This window comes from Triturus cristatus, chromosome 1_2 (genome assembly GCF_964204655.1).
Source record: "Triturus cristatus chromosome 1_2, aTriCri1.1, whole genome shotgun sequence".
Taxonomy (NCBI): Eukaryota; Metazoa; Chordata; class Amphibia; order Caudata; family Salamandridae; genus Triturus; species Triturus cristatus.
Genome location: NC_140580.1, coordinates 895,983,107 through 896,005,125, shown reverse-complemented (window position 1 = coordinate 896,005,125; position 22,019 = coordinate 895,983,107). Strand labels below are relative to the sequence as shown.

Below are 22,019 nucleotides of genomic sequence, written 5' to 3'. Positions count from 1 at the left end.
AGGCTTGCATCGACAGAGCATCACTTTTTTGATGCTCCGGAGGCACAAGCATTTCAACTGTGCTAGGCAGCAATTTGTGCGCGGAGCGATGCAAGTGGCAGCTCAGGGACGGTCGTCCAGCGGCATCGGTGAGACCAGTGCTGTAGTGCAGAGTGAAGGCAGTGCTATTTGCAATGCTGACATCACGGTGCAGGCGACAGTGCCAGGAGCTGGCGTCAATCGGTCCGGACTGCGGTGTGGGACGGGGCGGTGTATTGCAATACTTACGAGCGGTGCCCCCAAGCCACGGTGCGGTCACAGGTGTCAGTCAGCGGGCAGCAACGACAGGGCAGCGAAGTGCACCGAGGCAGTGCGGAGTGTGGTGCCCACAGGTCAGTGCGAGCAGCGGCCGTCATCGCTTAGACCAGGGTTATGGTAATTGATGCGGCTGTGCCCCCTGCTGTGACATTCTCCCCCCCCCCCCCCCGTGGCGGTCTGATGAGAATGCACATCCCCAGCCCCTGTCACTCCAAAGTCAGACCGTCAATCCACAAACCCAGCAGAGGCACACAGAATAGCTTAGCAATACCTCATTAACTGAAAGATGCATTTTTATATTCTGAGTTCAGGCATACTAAACCCCATTTCACCATCTTGTCCCAATGGGAAGACATGCTTATAAAATGTTATAAGTAAACTCCCATTCTATCCTATGGGACAGATAGCCTTTCCATAGTAAAAAACTAAACCCACTAATTCACTACTAGATGTCACACACACCAGTACATGTCCTACCTTTAATATGCACGGCACCCTGCCCACAGGGGTACCTTGGGCCTTACATGTAAGAAAAGGGAAGATTAGGTACTGGCAAGTGTGCGCACTTGCCAGGTCGCGATGGCTGCTCTAAACAGCGTGCAGACACTGCAGTGGCAGGTCTGAGAACACTTTTCAGGGCTGCTTGGGTGAGTGGCACAATCAGTACTGCAGGCCCACCAGCAGCATTTGATTTGCAGGCCCTGGAACTCTGTGCACTTTAAGGACTTACTAGTAAGTCAAACATGCCAGTCATGGAAACACCAATCCATAATACAATTTACAATAGGAGCACTTGAACTTTAACACTGAACAGCACTGAGAAAGTGCGCCGAGAGACTGAACCAGCAAAAACAGTCAAAACTAGAAGGTCAGAAAGCAAAAAGGCTGGGGGAAACACCAAAAGATGCTAGGTCTAACAGGGGCATTTATGGTTGTCGATGACGAGGAGTATCAGGTTCTAGAAATTTGTCAGAAGTGGGTCCTAGCACGTAAAAAGATAGGAGGGTCTCGGCATCAAAAAGTTTGAAGACCTCTGCACTAAGGTGACTGTGCTCACTAGAAATACCCAAGGCGTAAAGTCACCAAACATGTAATCTAGTGATATTTTGCTAGCAAAAAGTATAAGGTAACCTTTCGAAATCAATGCCTGGGTTCCATCTCTTGCTATACTGTAAATCTTCTGCTCAACTTTTATACCAGTAGAAACCATCAGGTAGGTCAGGAATCGTCAGTTCGATTTTAAAATCTGCAAAGTGACTTGATTTATTTTTAAATGGCAATTATATCAATACAGTCCTTTAAGCAGAAAAATACAGTTAAAGTTGGCCTATTAGAATGTTCATTATAGAGGCGGTAACCTTCAACGACCGACAGACTTGCCCCGGCGGCGTCCAAGCACTGCGTTCATGAGATAAGTGAGAATCCCACTAATGCAGACAGAGACCTGGTTTATCCACATTGCATCATGCATAATTTGCTCGTCTCGAGTTCCATATCATGAAATGTGTAAAGCACCAACAGTGAATGTAGGTCTTTGACTAACTGGCTAAGTGTTGCAAAAACTGCTCCCAAATAAATAGAAGTTTCAGAATGAAAGTCACAGAACCATAGGTTATTATTAACAAGGAAAAAGCATTGCAAACGCTCACCATTTTTTGAGGCAGGTGAAAACTGCGATGAATTTTCATTACATGGAGTTCCATCAGGGAGCAGCCCCTTTGCCTTGGCTTTTGCTTCTTCTAGTGCAAGCTTCCTCTTCTCAACTTTACTCTCCAGGTATGCCAAATTAGCCTTTAGTGTAAGCAGACAAGAAAAAAGGGGGGAGATTATTGCATTCCACTGCAAGGACACAGTCACTTTGGAAAATAGCATCTGCTGTACAATCTCTTTTTGCCTCCATAAACCCAGTTCCCTGATCGCCTACAATCTGGCATCTTTCAAATGCATCCTTTCCTCATTCCTGCTCTAAAAACAGTCCAGAATGACTAGTAACTTCGATTATCAGGACCCTAAATCATGGTACAAGTTCTCTGGTCTGGCACACATGGAAATAGGCTAAACATGATCAAATAAAGTATGCATCAACGCTATGTACACTATATAGGAGAGGGGAAATGGTGTTATGGGACGCTATATAAAAATACAGAAAGATGCATGATCGGCAAGCAATTTTTAACATTCGGATAGAGCAAACAATTGTGAAGTAGAAGCAAGTCGCCACAATAAACAAATCAGAAAGTAAGCAGATCCGATCCACCAACCTTACTTTGAATGTGTTTAGAGGTACACACTAACAACTGGATCTGATCTAACCATAGTATACAAACCTTTTTTCTTGTGTACAGCCTTAAAATGTGACAGCAAATATCTTGAATATCGCCCTCTGTTGCTCCGAACAGAAGAAACCAATGGGGGCGATTCGGAAGAGAGATCTGCAAATACACAAAAATTGGAGTTGATAAAAATAGGAACTCAAGGAAGCATTAAATAATTTAATAACAGCCAATTAACTGACCTCCAAAGTTCTAGCAGCAAGATAAATACAGGCACAGGCAATGGTTTCTGGCGAGAACCTCACAAAGACGTCAGTTCGCAGACTGTCGTTCATGTAATTCCTAAAAAAGAGAATAGAAAAATTGCAGAGCCCCACAGAAACCCATATGTATTCAAGTATTTGATGTAGGATTGTTGGAAACGTTAAACGCAACAGCACATCACATTCTAATGGATTTTTTTTTTTTTTACTGACTGAACAGTTATGAAGGAGAACCCAGTTCTTAACACCCAGGCCAAATTATCCCCCACAAGTACTGACTGGTCTGCTCTTGGGTTTCTCTTTATGAAAAAGGTTTGCAACTGAGAGTATCTAGCTTCATGGTTTCTTATGGAGGAGAAACTACATAAACGTCAATGCACTTGCAAACCTCTTGACCAAAGCCAAATTCAATATGGCGCAGAGTCCAATTTCTTAAAAATAGTCCGACACTTGCAGTCAACGCTCCAGCTTTGACTCGGGTAACAAACACAGGTAGTGTAGCAAGTCCATGTATTGATGTCCAAAACTCTAAGCCAGAATGACTTCACGAGTTATTAATTTTTCCTGTAAAGCCGTTTTTTTTTTAGTTCTAGAAGATATGGCACGCTGTATAAGTTCCAGTCAGACTCTGCTTTCAAACAAAGGTAGATAGGACGCTTTAAGCACAAGTAGATTAAAAGTGACCAAGAAAAGGCATTGCAAAATGTTCCCACTTGTAGTTCGGATTCAACGCCAAAAGCTTTCAGCAGATTTGGAATCGGGAGCGTTTCTGTAGTTATTCCTTAGAATCAGTTACTCCATTTGGGTTCTAATGCAGCACCACCAGTGAATGAAAAATGCAAATCATGGCTCAATGTTAACTGTACAATTGTCACTAAAAATTTGAAGCAACTTTCAAAAATCAGTAAGAAACTTACAGACTGGCACCCCTGTTCCTTTCACATTTATGGAAGCATTTTATATAATTATGCAAACAGACAAGTACAACCTCAACCCCCCCCCCCCCCCCCCCTCCAAAAAGCAAGTTACCTTGGATTTTAGGCGAAGCAGCAATTTTGCAATCTATTAATCCTTTGAGGTTCTGCCATCAGTGCCTTTTCAGGTCAACTGTATAGTGCCCTGTGCCGAGGTACAAACAAAACTTAAACAGAAGGCTTACAAATGAGAAGTGGAGTTGGAGTCCATAGACCACACACTGGTTCCGTTTAGCATTCATTCAAAACAAATCCTAAACAAAACCATTGTTCTCTACTATACTCAATGCCCGGGTTCCTTTAGGTTAATTTGGACTGCTGTTACTCCATATAAAGAAGCAGACCTCGCAGATAAAGACAGGCTAATTACAACAGACAGTATTTGAATTCAATATTCACATTACTTGACATCTGCATTCAAGCATTTGTAAGGCAACTCTACTGGGTAAAGGCAACTAAAAGGATTTTTAGGTTGCAAAATCGATGCTCATAGGACTAATCTCAAAGGCTTACATGGAACAGGTATGCAAGATGCATTTGACATTTTCTATCACCAATTAGGAAATAAAGCTTATAATACAGCACAATGCAAGATTTATTAAATTTAAGCCACTGTAAGATTCAACAGATTTCAGAAGCCCCAAAGGTAGCAACCACATTCCGGACAAATGGCCTTAAATGTAGGATGATAATCTACTGCTTCCATTTTGCTTACTGTGTCACTTAGAAGAAACAGGAAAATTTAGTGGCAGTTGGTGTTGTGTGCTGGGGCAGGGTAGAACTGTATATAACATTCAAGTTTACGCAAGGCAGGAGTGCGGTCTACATGGAAACGGTCTGGTGAGATTGTATGGCAAATATTTCCCTATTCACCTTTGCTTCTTCACATCCCTTCGCTACCCTGACTTGCCACGTATGGGGCATTAATATTAGAAATTAGTACTGTTATGCTGAACAGCACATTCATTTTTACTGCCATACCACAGGCAAAAAAAAGTAAAGCCTGCTCCTTTACTGCAGTTACTCCTCTCGAAGATACACAAAAGTTGAAATAAAGAACCATAGTAGGAATTTAAATTTGTAGTTAAATGCAGAACACTGACTTGACAAGACTAAAGGGAGCAAACATACACAGTTTCAAACTCAATAGTAAGATCATACTAACTTTTGGTTCACATGGCCCAATTCTGTCAGGTCTGCCTCTTGAGGCACTGTCAAACAGAGTTACGCACGGTTACACAAGTCTACAAAATCAGACTCACGCCACTGATGACTATCAGCTTAAGCTAATCATTTTCATGAGCGCGAGTCTCCTGGCAACGGCAGCTCTGTACTCCAGATGTCCAGTCATCAACAATTTAAATATTCACCTGGAACCGTTTAGGATCATACATTTTTGCAATCTCTGGAATCAGCAGGATATTCATCCCACCTTTTACATTAAACCTCACTAGCATTCAAACAATCTTCAGGAAATGAATATGCTACTTACCAGTATGCATCTGTTCTTGGCATGTAGAGCTGCAGATCTACACACTTGTGCATAGATCGCTATCTGGTGTTGGGCCCGGATGTTTGCAGTTAGTTTTTTCTCTTGGAAAGTCTTTGGAAGTCACCAGGTCGGTGACTTCTCTTTTGGATCGTATTGCGCATGGGCTTCGGCTCCATCCTCAGATTGTTTTTCGCCAGCAGGGAAAGATGGAGCGTAGTAATAACAGTGAAGATGCCCATGTGTGTGTTATCTAAATAAGATAAACTGGAACAGATAAAGGTAGCCGGGGAGGCAGGTGTAGATCTGCAGCTCTACATGCCAAGAACAGATGCATACTGGTAAGTAGCATATTTCGTAGGGATATGAGCTGCAGATTACACACTTTTGCATAGATTATATAGCAGTACCCACCGTTAGCGGCGACCACCCGTATCTGTTGCAGTGGTTTGAAATAATGTTTCGAGTACAGCCTGGCCCACACTAGCTTGTTGCTTAGTTTGCACATCTACACAATAATGTTTGGTGAAAGTGTGCGGTGTTGACCATGTAGCTGCTTTGCAGATATCTAATGGGATGTTTCCTAGAAAAGCCATCGAATCCCCTATTTTACGTGTAAAATGGGCTTTAGGGGGAACGGATAGCGTTAGTTTTGCTTTATGGTAGCAAATCTGAATGCATTTGACAATCCACCTAGCTATCCCCGACTTGGAGATGGGGTTGCCCTTGTCTGGTGGAGAGAAAGAGACAAACAGTTGTTTGGTCTTACGGAAAGGTTGTGTTCTCTCGATGTAGTAGAGTAAGGCTCGTTTGACATCTAGTGTGTGAAGAGCTCTTTCTGCAACAGTTTGTGGTTGCGAGAAGAATACTGGTAGTTCTACAGATTGGTTTAGGTGAAAAGGAGAAATGACTTTGGGGAGGAATTTTGGGTTGGTACGGAGAACCACCTTATTATGGTGCATTTGTAGAAAAAGTTCTTGAATAGTAAATGCTTGTATCTCACTGACCCTTCTGAGGGAAGTGATTGCTGCAAGGAAAGCGGTTTTCCATGTTAAGAAATGAAGTTCACATTTGTGTAGTGGTTCAAAAGGAGGTCCCATTAGTCTGGTGAGAACGATATTTAGGTTCCACACAGGTGAGGGTGGCACTCTGGGGGGAATTATTCTTTTAAGGCCTTCCATGAAGGCTTTAATGGCAGGTACTGACGTTCATACAGTCAGGGGGAAGATTTAGGTACCCGAATTCTAGGATTTCAGGAGCCAGATCGCAAGGTTGAGCTGAGTCCGGGTGTCTGATCTCTCCATGGTTCTGGGTTAAGAGGTGTGGAGAGAGGTAATTTTTGATGCGGTACTACTGATAGTTCCAGCAGTGTGGTGTACCACGGTTGTCTGGCCCAAGTTGGCGCTACTAATATTAGTATGAGGGAGTGCTGTTGTAGTTTGCGCACCACTAGTGGAATGAGTGGGAAAGGCGGAAAAGCGTACGCAAATCTGCCTGACCAGTTCATCCATATCGCATTGCCTTTGGATAATGGGTGTGGGTATCTGGCGGCGAAGCTTGGGCATTTTGTGTTTGTGGGTGGCGAAGAGGTCCATCTGTGGATGCCCCCACATTTGAAAGTATGGGTGAAGAACTTGTGGGTGAAGTTCCCACTTGTGGAGTTGTGTTTGTCTGCTGAGTAGATCTGCTATAGTGTTTTGTACTCCTGGGACATGTTGGGCTAGGAGAAAGATTTTCTGGGGTATGGCCCATCTCCATATGCTCTGTGCTAATTGAGAGAGCTGTGGAGTGTGTGTGCCGCCTTGTTTTTGAATATAATACATGGCTGTTATGTCCGTGCGGATTAGGACTGCCTTGCCTGCAATCTGTGTTTGAAAGGATTTTAGGGCTAGGAAGATTGCTAGTAACTCCAGATAGTCGATATGGAGTAGCTTCTGTTGGTGTCCATTTGCCTTGCATGGTAATAGATGAGCTCCCCAGCCGGAGAGCGATGCGTCTGTTAGTACTATCTGGGGAACCGGGTCCAGGAACGGTCGACTCTTGGAAAGGTTTGTGGTGGTCCACCACTGCAGAGAGCGATGGGTACGACCGTCTACCAACACCAGATCTGTTAATTGACCCCGGGCCTGGTTCCATTGGTGCGCTAAGCACTCTTGGAGGACGCATCTGGAGTCTTGCGTGAGGTACTATGAAGATGCAAGAGGCCATCATTCCTATTAGTTGCATGAACACCCGAGCTGGAAGGGAGTGTTGTGCTACGAATTTTGCACAAAGAGCCTGAATGCTTGCAATCCTGGCAGGATTGGGGTAGGCGAGCGCTTTAGAGGTGCCTATAGTGGCACCTAGATATTGTTTTATGTGTGATGGTTGTAGATGGGACTTTGTGGTTTACCATGAAGCCCAGCTGGTGAAGTAGCTGGATCGTGGTGTGTGTGTTGTACACACCGATTGTATGAACTGGCTTTTATCAACCAGTTGTCTAGGTATGGGAAGACATGAATGTGTTGTCTTGGCAGATGTGCTGCCACCAATGCTAGGCACTTGGTGAACACTCGTGGTGCGGTTGTGACTCCGAACGGGAGCACTTTGAATTGGTAGTGTTGGCCGCCCACTACAAATCTGAGGTACTGCCTGGGAGCGTTGTGCACTGGAATGTGGAAATAAGCGTCTATTAGGTCCAAAGTGGTGAGGAAGTAGTTTTGGGAAAGTAGCGGAAGTACCTGCTGAAGCGTCACCATATGAAAGTGGTCTGAATGTATGTATTTGTTTAGGGGCCGAAGGTCTAGGATGGGCCGTAGTATCTCGTCCCGTTTTGGTATGAGAAAATATAGGGAGTAGACCCCCATATTGTGTTGGTTGGTAGGAACGTGTTCTATTGCCTTTTTACCTAGGAGGGAGATTACCTCCTGCTTGAGTAGCAGTAGATGTTCTGGTGACATTGGGCGTTGTCTGGGTGGAATGTTTGGGAGGGGTAGATATTAGTTCTAGGCAGTAGCCTGACCAAATTATTTGCGTCACCCAAATTGTCTGAGGTGATGGCAGTCCAGACCGGAAGGAAATGTTAGAGTCTGCCCCCGACCGGAGTGTGATGGTCTGGGGGAAGTGGAGGGAAGTCATTGGGTAGGCGCGGTGGCAGAGCGGGCGGTGTTTGTTTTGCCTCTGCCTTTGTTATTGTTGCCCCTGTAGCCGCCTCTTTGATAAACCCTTGTAAAGGTGGACTGAGTAGGGGATTTGTATGAAGTGGAAGCGGTGTCCGAGGCGTAGCCTCTTGATGTGCTCCGAGGAAGAGCGGCAAAAGGAGTGTCTGGGAGGGTGAGATTGTAAGGCTCCCATGGATTTTGCCGCGTCAGTGTCCTTTTTCATTTTCTCTAGGACGTCATCCACTTTGGGGCCAAACAGATGTTCCTGGTCAAAGGGATGGAGGCTTGTACCTCCGGTTTAAAACCGGATATCCTTAGCAAGGCATGGCGACGGAGGAGGACACTAGGATTGATAGCCCTAGAGGCTGTGTCTGCTGCATCTAAGGCACAACGTATGGAGGTATTGGTAATTGTTTTGCCCTCCTGAATTAGCTCATTGGCCCTAGCTTTGCATTGATCAGGGAGATGGTGCATTATGGCTTCTAGCTCGTCACAATGGGCCCAGCCATACCTCGCTAGTAGTGCTTGTGTATTGGCGATACGCCATATATTGGCTGCTTGAGATGCAGTACGCTTGCCTGATGCGTCCAAGAGTTCAGACTGTCAGGTGGTGGTGCGTCACCCGACGCCTGGGAGTTGGCCCTTTTCCGTGCTGTGGATACTACCAAGGAATCTAGTGGTGCTGGCCCTCTGATGTAGGAGGGATCTGTTGGGGCGGCTTTATATTTCTTCTCAATGCGTGGGTTAATGACCTTGGCCCTGACTGTCCTTAAAGACATCCCGCGCATGTTTTAGAACACCCTTAAGCATAGGCAATATGGAGATGGTCCTATGTGTGGTGTCAAATGTATCTAGGATGAAATCCTCCTCCACTGGGTCAGTATGTAAATCTACCCCGTGGTAGTGTGCCGCACTTTGCAGTAGATGGTTGAACCCCAAGGAGTCTTCTGGTGGAGAAGGTCTGGAAGGGTAAAGATCGTCTTGTGGGACGTAAGGGATAACAGGGACATTAAAATCGTCCCATGGGTCTGGGGATCCTGTGGGAGTGGGGTCCCCTGTAGGTATATCTTGGGGCACATCCCCATGGTCATCGTATGGATCACCTTGATCATCGTATGGGGTCGGGGAATGATGAGGTGGGGTGGAGAAGGTGGAGGAGGTAGTCTGAAAGGGGAGGTAGCAGAGTCCTTCCTTTTTGGAGGTGGAGGCAGAGCAGGTTTCTCGGTCTCTTTGATAGAGGGCATCAAATGTCCAGTTTTGGGATCCTTAGGTAATGTTTTTTGTAAGGGATCCGGTGCGAATAGTTCTGGAGAGGTTGGTTGGTCGGCGCCGAAGGCGTCAGGGCTGTTTGTTTCTTAGGCGTGTCGGTTCGTTGTTTGGAACCATGCTTGGAAGGCTCCGATTGTTTAGTAGGCGCCAAGATGGATTTCGGCTTCGAAGTGTCGGTGGTCTTTTGTCGGTACCGAAGATGGGGTCAGTGCCGAGGAGCTGGGTCTCGACCCTGAGTGTTACGGTGTGGGGCTCGGTGTCGAGATGGAGGCCGGTTTCTTTTTCGGTGCCGAAGAGTGTTTATCGGCTCAGACAGTGGGCTGGCTCGAGCCCGAGCCACCTGAAGGCTTAATTGGCTTCTTTACCGGCCCCGAAGATGCGGTGTGGGAAGCAGTGTCTTTGGTCTTGCTTAGGCCCGAAGGCGTGACCGAAGCCTTTTTCGGTGCCGGTGAGGGTGTGGGGGGTAGAGTAGTACTCACGACCCTCTGTGCCGGAGTGATGTCCTCCACATCTGAATCGTCGGCTTCGGATGCGCTGACTAGTCCCTTGTCTGTGTGTTCTGGAGCGTCGACGATTAAATCCGAGCCCTGAGGATGGAGCCGAAGCCCATGCGCAATACGATCCAAAGGAGGAGTCACCGACCTCGTGACTTCCAAAGACATTCCAAGAGGAAAAACAAACTGCAAACATCCGGCCCAACACCAGATGGCGATCTATGCACAAGGGTGTAATCTGCAGCTCATATGCCTCGAACAGTATTACAAATATAATCTAGTTCATAAGCCAAAGCGGAGTTCAGTTGCTATCTTCACCTCATTTAATGATAGTCTTAGAAAAAAACCAGCCTTTTCAAAAAATTATTATTATTTGTTTTTAAATGGAAGAAACCGCATGCTACATTTATGGATGTATTGGTTTAAAACTGCATTACATTGACTGTATTGTTTGCACCCTATACCTTTACTAACCATCCCGAAAAAGAGCCTGAAATAAAAACTTATTTTTGCATAACTAGGTGGTAATACCCAGGGCCTGGATGCCATGCATTACTATAGTAAAAGTGCCAAATTTGGTGCAATTACTTTCTGCACTGTTTGCAGAAGCGCTGTTTAAAGTCTACAGAAAATGCTTTAGTTAATATATACCCTCACTCACCTCGACTAACACCAAATTCGGGCTGGGAGGTAATCCTTTAAACTAGTGCAATAGGTTAACAAACCAGATTAGTGCTGAAAAGCTATACAAATAGCAGAACATGCGCACATTAAACATCTACATAGAAGTTTGTGACACCTGGATGAATATTAAAATGGGGACCGTTGATCATGTTCACTGCTGGAAACGATGGAGCCAATCACAAATTGGTTTCAAGGGCCATTTATATTCGATGAACATTTATCAGGAAGTTCAAATTCATGTGATTATTTACCTCAACACAATCCTCGATTCTGAAACTGATCCCTCGAGCTACTATTTAGAGGAATGGGGAGTCTCGAGGAAGTTGGTAGCATCTGGCTTTCCACAACAGGTCCCTAGATTTGGACGTACATGCCTTGCTGCGAGGCTGGGCTACTATACGGAAGTTCTTTATAGCACCAATTTAACAACTGTGTTTAAGGCATTAGCTGCTTCACAATATAGGTGGATACCAAAATTACAACATCCTCACCAGCTAAGTCTATGGAAAGTGCTTTCCTCTTAAGGACTAGTCTGCGTGCATACCCAAAGGGCATGAATGCCTATCATTCATTTCTAAAAATAAAGGCATGCTGCTTACAGAGTACCCAGAAACCCGATTGTATATTTGGCAAGAGCGCACAGCTTTCTTTCCCTTAATTCCTTCATGCACATCTGATCTTGCACAGGAGCCTAAATATGGTTGCTCAAAAATAAGATTTTCGAAAACTAACTTGGTGCATTTTAACAAACCTTGATCTGTCGAGGACACCAGTTCAAACACTTCAGAGCTTTGTTAAAAGGGTAGTAAGAAAAAAAGTTACTTACCATGGATGCATTGGTCCGCAGCATGCAGCGCTGTAGATTCACATGTTCAGCATTGTCCGGCCATCCAGTGTTGAGCTTTTCTTTGAAGAGCTATTTCGACTCGCGAGGTCTATAGTGACTCCCCCATTAGCAGGTAATGCGCATGGGCACCGACTCCATGTTTGTTTTTCCACACAATGAATAAGTAGCATGGAGTGTTAAGACAGTGTGGTGCAAATGTTAATTGTGAAAAGTTTAAAAAGGATATTTGATCAGAGCAACATGCTTTCGGGAGGTGCATGTGAATCAGCAGTACAACATGCTAACGGACACTTACAGGGTAACATTCTGTTTGTAGCATGTGTTGATTTAGATACACACGATCTGCATAACCTGTAAAGCGGAACTCTTCTACAAGCGGTTGCTAGCGCATGGTCTAAAATAAGGTCCGAAAGCCACACAGGCCAACTATAGCATTTTGTTCGGCAAGGATGTCCACACAGTAGTTCGACAAACGTGCAAGAGTTTGACGAACTGGCTACTTTACATAAGTCAGCCAATGGGAAGGTTCAATGGCCATATTTGCTGCCTTATGTGTAAAGCATGCCATGGGTGTAACAGGTGTGGCCTCTTTTGGCCTTGTGATAGCATGTTTAAATGCACTTAGCTATCCATCTAGCAAAACCAGCTTTTTATATAGGTTGACCATTGACCATTGTGAGGCTTAGGAAAGGATGTAGCCTTAGGGCTAGAGCAGTCAAACCAGGGGAGCAAGGATGCTCAACATCCTGTGATTCTGGGCATATTACTTAATCTCCCCGTGCCTAACAAAATTAATGTGTCCCTCTGTAGCGAAACCGGGGTTCATGTAAAGCGCTCCGAGACCCAATATCTTCAGGTAGAGTTCGCGTTATATAAAACTCTATAAAAAACGTTTTTACGTTTCGATAGGGCTTAGTGCCATCAGTGTAATACACGAGAGCACGTTTAAGATTCAGAACGTGTAGGGGTGGAGACTGGGAGGCCAACTGCCTGGTTAAGTAGGAAAGAGGAAACCGTGAGCAGGAACTTTGGGTTGGTTCGGATGACTACCCTGAGCTATGACCCTGAATAAACAGTTCCTGTAATGAGTGCTGGCAATTCACTAAAGCGTCTGAGATAAGTTACTGGAACAAGAAAAGCCACTTTCCAGGAAAGGACAAGAGCGGAGTTGTTTGAAGTGCACCCCATAAGCCTGGTGAGTGGACTGTTGAGATTCCACACTGGGGCAGGGTGACCATTAGGTGGAAATGGGACGAGAGAGGACCCTTTGAAGACCCAGTATGTAGGCATTAACCACTGGTATGCAGAAGAGGGTAAAAAAAAAAAGTCTTCCCGTTTTGCTTGTAGGCTGCTGTGAGATTCCACACTGGGGTAGGGTGACCATTAGGTGGAAATGGGACGAAAGAGGACTCTTTGAAGTCCCAGGATGTAGGCATTAACCACTGGTATACAAAGTCTTCCCATTTTGCTTGTAGGCTGCTGTATAAGCAAGTGAAGCTGTATGGAAGTACAGGCTAAGTCTTGAGGGATGGAATAAATATTAGACAGTATCCTGGACAGCTGGGTATAGGAGGTAAAGGTGTCTAGGAATGCAGTAAGACGAATTTAGCTGCGTGACATGCCTTATACGTAGTTGGTCTGTGACTACCAAGACAAGAGAGCTATGCATTCTTTTGGGAGACAGGGGTAACCAATTTCTAGGACAGTTAAGCGCCCAGATTCAGCTGCTTTGGTCCTGCTGAGAATGTCTGGCCTATTAGGGCACTTTTTCTAGGGAAGGATAGACATCCAGGAGCGCAAGTTACCAGGGCTGCCAGGTTGAATTGGGGCCCACAATAGGTCAAATGTCTGCTGCGTGCACCACAAGTAGAAGGAGGGGGAAAGGCAGACAAACAAGCAAATATCCCAGACGAGTTCATCTCTAAGGCGTTGCCCAGGAAATGTGGGAATCCGAATTATTATTATTATTATTATTTTTTTTTTAACTTGGCCATTCTGCGTTTTCAGGAGTGGAAAAAAATCCATTTGCAGGGAGCCCTAGCAATGAAAGTAGCAGGACTTGTGGATCCAGCTCTCACTTGTGGACTTGCTGGTGCGGCCCGCTGAGCAAGTCTACAAGGTAGTACACCACCTCTGCAAGGTACTTCATCTTGAGGTGAAGGCAGGGAAGTGCTCAATGAGCTGACAAGGGAGGAGGTAGAGAGGGAGTGGTGCTCTACTTTTGTGGGTAGATGGTAGTCAAGTTGCCCTATCTGACTAGTACCACTTTGCCCCAAAGGAGAACATGGCTTTGAGGAATATATTAATTGCTAGGAGCTCTAAGTAGATGTGGAACTCACACAATTCTGCATTTAGATTGAGATGTGCTTCCCAGCCAGCTCGAGAGGGTTTTATGGAAATGGTGACCTCCGGGATGGGGACTTGAGAAGGCCTGCCCTGCAACAGGTTGCTGCTGTTTCGCTGCTGCAGAGATGGACACTTTTATTTACCAAGACTAGATCCATCATTAGACTCTGCTTCTGCCCACTGAGCAGACATACTGTTTTAACAGATAGCCAAGTTTAGTGCCACTGATGAAGCACAAGGCCAGTATGCAGAAGAGGCACCCAACAGTTATGACAGAGGCAGGTTGACAAAACAAAAAACGTGCTTGCTTCTGAAGGCTGAAGCTTTGCCTGCAATGCAGTTTAGCAGGGACCCTAGGATGGGTTATAGCTGTAAGGGCAACAAGTCTGATTTGTACACACCGATGGTGAACTAAAGGCTAAGGAAAAGGCAGTGATAGCATGAGTTTACTTGGACTCTTGATCAGCCATTTATCCGCTTGTGTGCCTTGAACTGATACAGACAGCCACTTACCAGAAAGAGCTGGGGGTGAGATGGACGGATGGGACTGTGGAAGTGGGTGTTCTTAATGTTTAAGACCATCATGAAGTCCCCTTGCTACAGCATTCTGTAAGGTTACTACGTGTAAGTGCTCAGAGAGGATGTACCCGTTGACGTCCAGTACAAGCCTGGCAGAGCAGTCTTTCTTGGGAATAAAGTAGAGAGCAAACCCCTTTGCACTGGTGTTCGAACTGGTTTTACAGCCCATTTTGAAGGAGCACTTGGACCTCTTCCTCCAGGAAGCGGAGATATTATCTACTGAGGCTGTGTATGCGGAGAGGGATGTTGGGAGGGAGAGTGCGAGAAGTTCTAGGTAGTAGCTGTGACAAACCCCCATGACTAACCCACTTGCTAACTTGGAGAAAACAGTGTAGTCAGACAAGAGTGGCATGGGAGGGGAGTAGGAGCCAATGTTTGGAGGTCTTTGCTGGTACCCCCTTTGCCCTTGTGGGCATCCCTAGTGCAGCCCTGTGGTGTATAGTCCTGGTAGGTTGAATGCCGTCAAAGAAAAAGGTAAGCCCGGCACAGCGGGTTTCGAACCAGCCGTGTACGGATACTTCCGAAAGGAGTTAAGAGGTCCGAGCACAGGGAGGCACCAATGGCTTTGGTGGAATCTTCCCTCATTTTCTACAGCATCTGGTTAACCTGCAGGCGAAAAAGGTGTTTACCATCAAAGGAGATGCTGCTAGACCTCAGGTTGAAAACTAACTACAGAACCATGTGTGGTGTAGATACTCCAAGGAGCAGTATCAGCATTAAGGGAACAATGCAATTCTCCGGTGAGATGCAGTTTTGTTCGCAATTGGGAATCTGGGGTGACCTGCCTCCGGCTTTTTTTTAAATGTGTATGTGGATGACTTTCGCATCTGAGCATGAGCAGTAATTTAACTCCACACACCAATTTGGACCCGATCTCCACTAGGAAATAGTCATCCTCATGGTAAGTAGTTGTGTCATCTGGTGGGAAAAACCTAGCTGGGTAATGATGGAAGTGAATACCCGGGGAGTCTACAGTCATCCCACAGGTAATCAGTGGGCCAAAGAGTCATCTGCATCAGCAGAATAAAGGGGCTGCCCTGCCCAAAAAAGAAGTGTGGGGATCCCTCTGGAAAATATGGAATTGGTGGGAGTGGGTCGCACAATAGGGCTAGTGCCTCTTTTTCCACTTAGAAACCAGAAGAATCTCCAAGGCAAGTTCTTCCTCGATGACCGGCTCTTGCTTTCAATGCAAAGTCTCTACTGGCTTGGGAGGCAGTCCTATGGAAATCTTGTTGGCATGTGGATGGACGGAGACTGTTCATCAGGTAGGCATTGAAAAATGGGCTGCTCCAAGTCCGAGCCTTCAGAGGAAGCTTCAGCACCAATGGTTTGGGTGTGGACATAGCCCTCGAATCCATCTGATGCTGTCCTATGCACCAATGGTTTAGGCAAATGGGAAGGGGGTGTGTTTCAGAACCACAAGTATTTTGGGGCGCCAATAGTAGTTTTCAAAGCAGAGGCAGGCTTAGGGCGCCAATACTGGATTTTGAAGCAGAGGCTGGCTTTGTCGCTGGAGTAGAGGATCTTCCACTTCTGGTGCATTTTTGAGTATGACCAAGAGATGTTGGCACAGAGTGTTTTTGTTTATGCCAGGAGGCAGTATGGGCCAGGAGGGCAGAGACCATGCCAAAGGGACCCCTCCACCCCATGGGCAGATCTGCCTTGACTAAAAACCTTTTGGGAGGCTTGGTATCAACTTCAGCCATGCTTATGATCTGCAACAAGGTCTTCACTTAAAGGCCGGATGGCATGAAGTCGAAGGGAGCTTGCTGGTCTTAGTGCCTAGAGACGGAGCCAGAGAAGATGGCATGACTAGGAGATGGTTGATGCAGCATAACACCTGAGAGGACGGATTCTTCGCCTTCCTAAATGTCAGGGAAGGCTGCTACCTGAAAATGTCAGGAGTATTGATGAATCCGGAATGAATCTCGGGTTGCACTCACCGTCTCTCCTGCTCATATCTAAGAGTTTTCTTCTAACAGATGGTCAGGCAGGCCGTGCACACCAATGTGGTGATCGGGAAACAAGCATGGGTTACACACCTGGCGGATGTTGGCCAGAACAGCTACGCTTGACACAGATGACAGTTTTGAAAAAGAACCTGGGTTCTTTCTCCACTGGAAGGACGTCAATCGAGCATCGATGTGGACCAATCTTTAGAGCATAACGGTTGGAGGAAAGGTAATGTCAGAGTCCAGGAATACACTGTTTGTGCCAGAAACGGAAGCAATGTGGGGAAAGAAAAATATATTTTTTTTAAAGTGTATATAGTTTGGAGTCTATGCCATGCACTTTGCTAAGGAGGAGTCACTATAGAACTTGTGACTCAAGACTTCAAAAAGAAAAAATTGTAACGTTCGATGCGATCACTAGGTGGCAAGAGTATGCGCAGCATGTGTATCTACAGCGACATGCTACGAACACAGTTTAAAAAGGTATGTACTTAGCCCTCCACAACAAGGCTGGGTCAGAGTTCAATGGGGGGGGGGGGGGGGGGGCAAATATAAATCAAATGGATGTCGAAATGTATCCCAACTTCTTAGTCTAACAAAGATGAAATCGCCCCAGGCAATAAACAAAACAAAATTACAAAGTATACATAAGTTAAAAGGTTTTGGGGGATGAGAGGCAATTTTTGGTTGTTGGCAGAACAATGCATGCCTCACAGAAAGCCATTTTCTATGTATAGTAAAAGGGAGGTAAGGTAGGGCACTTGAACAGACTTTGCAATCTTGGGAAACCATCTATTCGTTTTGCACTTTTGAGCATGCATTTAAGGTTTTGAAACAGACTAAAGTTCTTCCCTGGACTCTTGGAGTTCACGAGTTACATTAAGACATCACAGTTCCGCTTAAACATATGCACTTTAACTACTGCCTAGCTACTGTCTGGAAGTACAAATAGAAGTTAAGTAGAGGGTAGCATTTTCAAGCTTGAGGTAGCACGCATCTCAATACCAGAAACTATGTATTTCACCGGAGTAGAATGTATTACGATGGAGGTGAGGTGTAAGTAGAAACAAGTTGTGTTTAGGTAAACTGAGTATTTAGGTCGGAGCAAAAAAATAAAAAAAAAATAAACAGATTATACTTTAAAATACACCACTGAAATGGTCTACCACAAGCCTGAAAATTGACTGAAATATTACATTTTAGATAACTATATTGAACATTTAAAAACCTAACATTTCGAAAAGTACAGTTACATAAAAGAGTATTTGCAAGCATTTCACGCTTCAAACAAATATGTAGGCTGTTACCAGGCATACAATCAAAATACCGTTAGAAAAACAGAACAATTTTGAAATGAAATTCAGAAATGACAAGTTAGGCCGATTAATTTAAACAATGAAAAAATTTACAATTTTACATAAAAAATAAAGCTTAAGTTGATATTCAACAAAGAACAAACGAAACAAACTTAAAAAATAAGGACAATAATAAAATGATAAAGAGTAAAACCACAAGAAGCAGTTGACCAGTCATGTCCATTATACCACCTGTCTAGAGCCAGCCTCCTTTGTAGAGCCTGCAGTGGATTGACTGAAGACGGCAGCTATCCCCGCACCAAAGCGCTTGGACAGCCGAGGAGATGTCTTAGTCACTTACCATCAGAGGCTACCCTTTGATTAAAAGAGTACAGAAAAAAAATATTAAAAATGGTTCTCCTTCATACTGGAACAGTACCAGAAAGTTCAGTCAGCAAATATATAAAATCATTTGTTGGCAATTAATTTTTTATATACAGGCATACTTGGTCAAACAGAGGTTATTCGTCAGCAAGTATATCTATAACGATTCACCCAGAGACTCATTGCCCCTCAAAAGTGGGAACCTTGCGCCACCCTGTTCCCTGCAAGCCTCACCTTCAACTTTTGAACACATGGCCAATCAGCAAACTGCATTGCCACGATCAAAGATGGATGGAAAAACATGGCCCAGAAGGCAAAAGTAACTGCAGGTAAGCAACTTTTCCTAATTAATGTGGAGTCTCTCCTCCCATTCTTAATCATCTCAAACATATCAAGCATAATAGACAGGAATTTCTCTGACAGCAGAGTGCTCCAATATTTAAACCGGAGCAGTGTGTACAATGCGCTGGTGCAACATATATATAGGAGTTGGAATTCTATGTAAGGACCAGAGGCTTCGGATTAGGCTGTTCTTTCTCTACTTTTATTTCCAGCAGCCATCATTAGTTAAAACAAACTACATTTCAGAAAATGGAAACAGAAAAAAGTTCAACACCCTCCAATCTCGCGTCAGGACCTATGATGACGTCCCCTCGACTACGTTCTACCCTCCTCTTTCTTCGCTGCTCCAGCAGCAGTAAGATAAGTGAACTGTCTGTCACTTTAGACGTTATGTGGCCTGAAATTGTACCTAATCAGTATGCGTGACTGATTTAGAGCATAGTTTGCTTATAAGAGCCTTTTGTTGCACGATGCGTTTACTACTTCTGTAACGGCCGTAGGGGAGGGAACGGGGGGGGGGGGGATGTTCCGCTCCTTCGCGCCAACTTATTTTCCCAGGAAGGCTCTCGACGCGGCCGGTTGGGGACCGCGCCCCGCGAACTCCAGTGCGGCAGGCTAGCCTCAATTCCACTTCCACTAAGTAATTAAAGCAGAGAGGCTCACGCGGTCTCTGTATCCCAGTCAACACACGGGGGAAGATTTTTTTACCCCTTTCCTTTTTTGTTGACAAACGTTTGGTGCCATTAGAGAGACCCCTGCCTGGAGCCGGACACTGGGTAAGAACTAATTTGATTGCAGGGACCTGCCCAGGAAGGCATATACCCTCGGCATCAGTAGGGAGCAGTGGCCCCAAATTCACCACACATTCACACCCTAAGGGTCTGGCTATTAGTACCCGTTAACCCCTTCAATAATACCCCCTAGTCTTTCTGCTTACAGTACCCAACCTTCAGGTATTATGAAGGACTTTGATAACCAGTATTTTTTATGAGGAAGAAATGGTTACTTACCTATCATTTGTCAGGTTATGGACAACTCCATCCTCAAGGCGGTCGCACAAGTCGTAGCACCCCTGGAGAGGAAAATTAATGAACTTCAGGCCCAGTGCCAAAAAACCCTTGAATCTAGGAAAGTCCCATCCGGGACTCAGAACCTTCAGGGTAGTCCTACATATCCGACCTAGAACCGAAAAGGAAATGCGTGGACGATGCTGCTCAAGAAGGCATTCATGGATGCCCAGCCCCCATCCATCCACGCTCTCCCTGAGGACCTGGCAGGACCTTAGGCACTCCGAGACTTTTCCTATGGTGGATTCTCTATGGAACGCGAATGCGGCCATCTCTACGGAGCGCCGCAGATCACTGGTGATCAAATTTGACCCAAAGCTGGGGGGGGACTGGCCACCTCAGAGGCTGGACCGGTGGCGGAGGCCAATCTCTTTGGAGATCCCTTTAAGGAGTTAGGCAGATTCGTTAATATCTTCAGCTCTCTCAACAAGGCCCAAACGTCAATTAAGTGCATCTTCACCCCGCATGTTTTTGGAGCAGCCGGTCGTGGCAGTGGGTGCTTAACAACAACCAAGTCTCCTATAAATCTGCGGAGTCGTGGAGGGGACCCTATAAATCTACGGAGTCGTGGAGGGGACAGTGCCACGACCCCAATAAGTATGGAACTTTTATCCCACCAGATCTCACCCACGTGGCAGAGGAAGAGGGAATGGATCCTTCAACAAACAAGGCGAGACTTCAGGGAGCAGGAGTTTTAACTATTGGGGGCAGACTGCAGGGTTTTACCCGCAATTGGGCCTCTTAAACCTCGGCTGCCTGGGTAATACAGACAATACAGGGTTTCCAGATGGAATTTTTCAAGCGCCCTATTCAGTTAGCTCGCCCACGATCCCCGTCATTCCCGAAGGATCAGAGGGACCCGATAGGCAAGGAGGTCGCAGCTCTTACAGAAAAGGGTCATTGTGTGGTCAACCCTCCACCCACGGGGGTTTCTCAGCAACATCTTTCTGGTGGCAAAGCGGGATGGGGGAATTCTCAAAAAGTTCAACGAGTTGTCTATCGCCACTTCAAAATGGAAGGTATTTATCTCCTCAGAGATATTCTCCAAAGCCAAGACTGGATGGTCCGCCTGCAGAAACTACAGCCCGAAGTAGATTCTAAGCACCACAGTCTCGTTGGGGCCCCTTCTCAATCGATCTATTTGCCTCCCGTCTAGATCCCAGCTACTGAGGTATTACAGTTGGCGCCCAGGCCCGGAGGCAGCAGCAGTGGTGGTTGCATTCCTTCAGAACTGGATTGCGGAGCAAGACTACGCCTTTTACCCCCTTCGCGACGATGTGTTCACCTAGGTGAGGAGACAGCGGGCAGATAGTGGTGATCACCCCAATCTGGAGGTCGCAAGCATTGTTTCCAGTTCCAATGAACTTTCTTGGGATTCTACCCCACTTTCAGGATCTGTGAGAATCTCAAAGTAATCTCCATCACCTTTTTCTCACGGGCGGTCCCTCTGCTGATGGTCTGGCGGGTTACAGGCAACGCTGGGAAGTGCCAGGCCTTCCGGCAGACGCTGCCTCGTTGCTGGCAAAGTCCTAAGCAGAGAGCACTAACAAGCGGTACCGACCCGCCTGGTCTAGATGGCGCAGTTGGTGCCTTTAACAGGTGGATCCGATAGGGGCCGAATTATTCAAGTTCTGAATTTATTTGCCTCATTAGCGAAGGAGGGCCTTGCCTATAGGCACATCAACACATTCCATTCTGCAAGATCGGAGGGTCATATCCCAGTGGATGGGCACCCAATAGGGGAGCATCCGCTAGTATGCAAACTGCTGAGAGGTATCAGATTATCCCTGCTTCCAGAGCCTCGGCATACATTCCTTTGGCGATGTTAACAATGTCCTGAACTTGTTTCGCTCATGGCCATCGAATAAGTATCTATCCAGAAAACAATTGTCAGTAAAACAAGCGACTCTTTGCTTGATATTCTGCAGCAGGGTTTCAGATGTGCGGGACTTGGATCTCATGGGGCGAGGGAGTAACTTTTCATATTGCTAGAAGTACTAAGTGTAATTCGAAGTTGGTGTCCTACCCCGCTTTTCCAGATGCCCCAAAATTGTGTGGTCAGAGCACTGAAGGCCTATGAAGTTGCAACTGTCAACATTTATCCACAGGGTGTCAAACAACTGCTTATAGCTCTCACTAAAGCACACAGGGCTGTTTCGTCGCCTTTGATTGCATGATGGGTTCGCTGGGCTATGGAAGAAGCAGGGATAGACACCTCACTATGGCGCCCCTTATGTCTGTGATGCGATGGCTTCGAAGGCCACCTCTTTGGGGCGCGGCTGGAGGATATCTTTAATGCTGCAGACAGGTCTTCTGATTCCACC

The 22,019-nt window shown here is 45.8% G+C and overlaps 1 protein-coding gene across 1 annotated transcript in view; it reads right to left on the bottom strand.

Moving 5' to 3' along the window:
* The window catches only part of CCNL2 (cyclin L2), a 60,476-nt gene that overhangs the window by 17,630 nt on the left and 20,827 nt on the right, over nucleotides 1–22,019 (bottom strand). Inside the window, exons 6-8 of the mRNA XM_085609558.1 lie at nucleotides 2,813–2,912; nucleotides 2,625–2,729; nucleotides 1,947–2,088 (exon numbers count right to left, since the gene is read on the bottom strand). Coding sequence (XP_085465684.1) covers nucleotides 1,947–2,088; nucleotides 2,625–2,729; nucleotides 2,813–2,912 — 347 coding nt within the window. The remainder of the gene's footprint in view (nucleotides 1–1,946; nucleotides 2,089–2,624; nucleotides 2,730–2,812; nucleotides 2,913–22,019) is intronic.